Source organism: Penaeus monodon, chromosome 22 (assembly GCF_015228065.2).
Source record: "Penaeus monodon isolate SGIC_2016 chromosome 22, NSTDA_Pmon_1, whole genome shotgun sequence".
In the NCBI taxonomy this organism is placed as follows: Eukaryota; Metazoa; Arthropoda; class Malacostraca; order Decapoda; family Penaeidae; genus Penaeus; species Penaeus monodon.
The window spans coordinates 21,937,345-21,938,922 of NC_051407.1; the positions used below are offsets into that span (position 1 = coordinate 21,937,345).

At 33.5% G+C, this 1,578-nt stretch overlaps 1 protein-coding gene across 1 annotated transcript in view; it reads right to left on the minus strand.

Moving 5' to 3' along the window:
- Nucleotides 1-1,578, minus strand: part of LOC119586993 (serine/threonine-protein kinase RIO3-like) — a gene marked incomplete in the record, with an annotated part of 9,633 nt that overhangs the window by 3,771 nt on the left and 4,284 nt on the right. The window contains 4 exon segments of the mRNA XM_037935734.1: nt 98-301; nt 647-785; nt 1,077-1,222; nt 1,337-1,402. Coding sequence (XP_037791662.1) covers nt 98-301; nt 647-785; nt 1,077-1,222; nt 1,337-1,402 — 555 coding nt within the window.

Genomic DNA, 1,578 nt, shown 5'->3' on the forward strand with positions numbered 1-1,578 from the left:
CAAACATAATGCTATCAAGCAAAAGCTTCTTCCATAAAAGTCTTAAATTGCCTAAAGATCATAGTTCTTCAGACTGCATAAGTAAATTAACTTTTACCTCGACCACTTGCTCATACGCAATGGAAAGATCACAGGATGACAGATAAGCATCCTTCAGCTTAGGTGCAGCCTGATGGTTACGGCCAATAAAGGACATCACCAGGACATGCTTCTTAATCATTATTGGCTCGGGTGAAGGTATGGCAGCACGCTGCAGACGTCGCAAATTGTGATACTCTTTCTCAGCCCACAGACGAATAGACTGAAAAATAAATAGGCATTCCAGCATATTATTGATATGTTGAACCTTATTGATGAAAGGCTATATTTTTGAAGATAGGAAAATATTTTCAAAATCACTTGAGAAATCTTTTACTATATGAAAATATACTATACTATTAATAGCAATGATTAAAACCACTGAGAACAAAAAACAAGTCTACTTAAATTGTTTTTTGTCCTTTACAACTGTAAATATTAATGATTTTCACACACACACAGGCTAAGGGCTTTTTTACCATGTTGTTTCCCTATTCTTCCTTTCATTTCTTCAGCATATACCCTGGAGAGAATGACAGACAATATTAGCATTTACAACAAAGCCTACCTTCTGTGTGTTATTCTTAGTCATTCTGTCTCTGAAACGATAATCTTCTCGGATGTAGCGCTCACGTGTTTTGAAATCAGTTAGGGTTGTCTTGAAGACCTTCACAGCACACTCGTCTGAAATAACCTTGTCTTCAATCCTGAAAAATGGACAGGCTGTAATTGATGCAACTTTTCTTAATAATTCTAAGGAATTATTAAACAAATGTAACAAAACATACATGCAACTGTTAAAATATTTATATCATCAAAATCAAGTAATAAATTAAATAACGTTAACCTAAACTTTAAAAAATATATTACAAATAAGAAACAAAAAGTGTGCTTTCCACTAGTAATCTCAAATCTAGGTCAAGTATTGAAGGAAATGATGTTTCTTTCCTTAAAACTCAAAATAAACTTTAGAATATAAATGTAACAAAGTCACTTACTGTCCTCCATTGGCATGAATGACAACAGCTTCTTTGCCTGAACTAATGACACCATTCACAGATTCCAGAATAGCATTGTTTACTAATTTGAAAATCAACAGTCGTGTATTTGGATCCAGAGCCATCTCAGCTGTGGCTTTTTCCACCTATAGAAAGACAAATAACATTAAAAGTATTATTTAAACCTTTAAAGATATTCTCTAAAGATATTACTTCAGTATTCTTTAACAGTCATTTTAGGTAAGAAAATCTCATTTTACCTTGTCATGAACACGGTTCTTTCCTTTGTTTTCTTTATTTGCAGCACGCTGTAGCTTGTTATAAACCTGGAAATGGAGAGATAAGAAAGTACATTAAAATTCTCACAGTTTACTTACTTGATGCATCACCCAGTTAACAACTTCTCTAAACATCCCCCATTTACATGCTTCACATCCCCATTAGAATCTTTTACCTTTTGCTTTTCTATCAATCAATTAATTTTGCTAACAGCAAGGGGGAA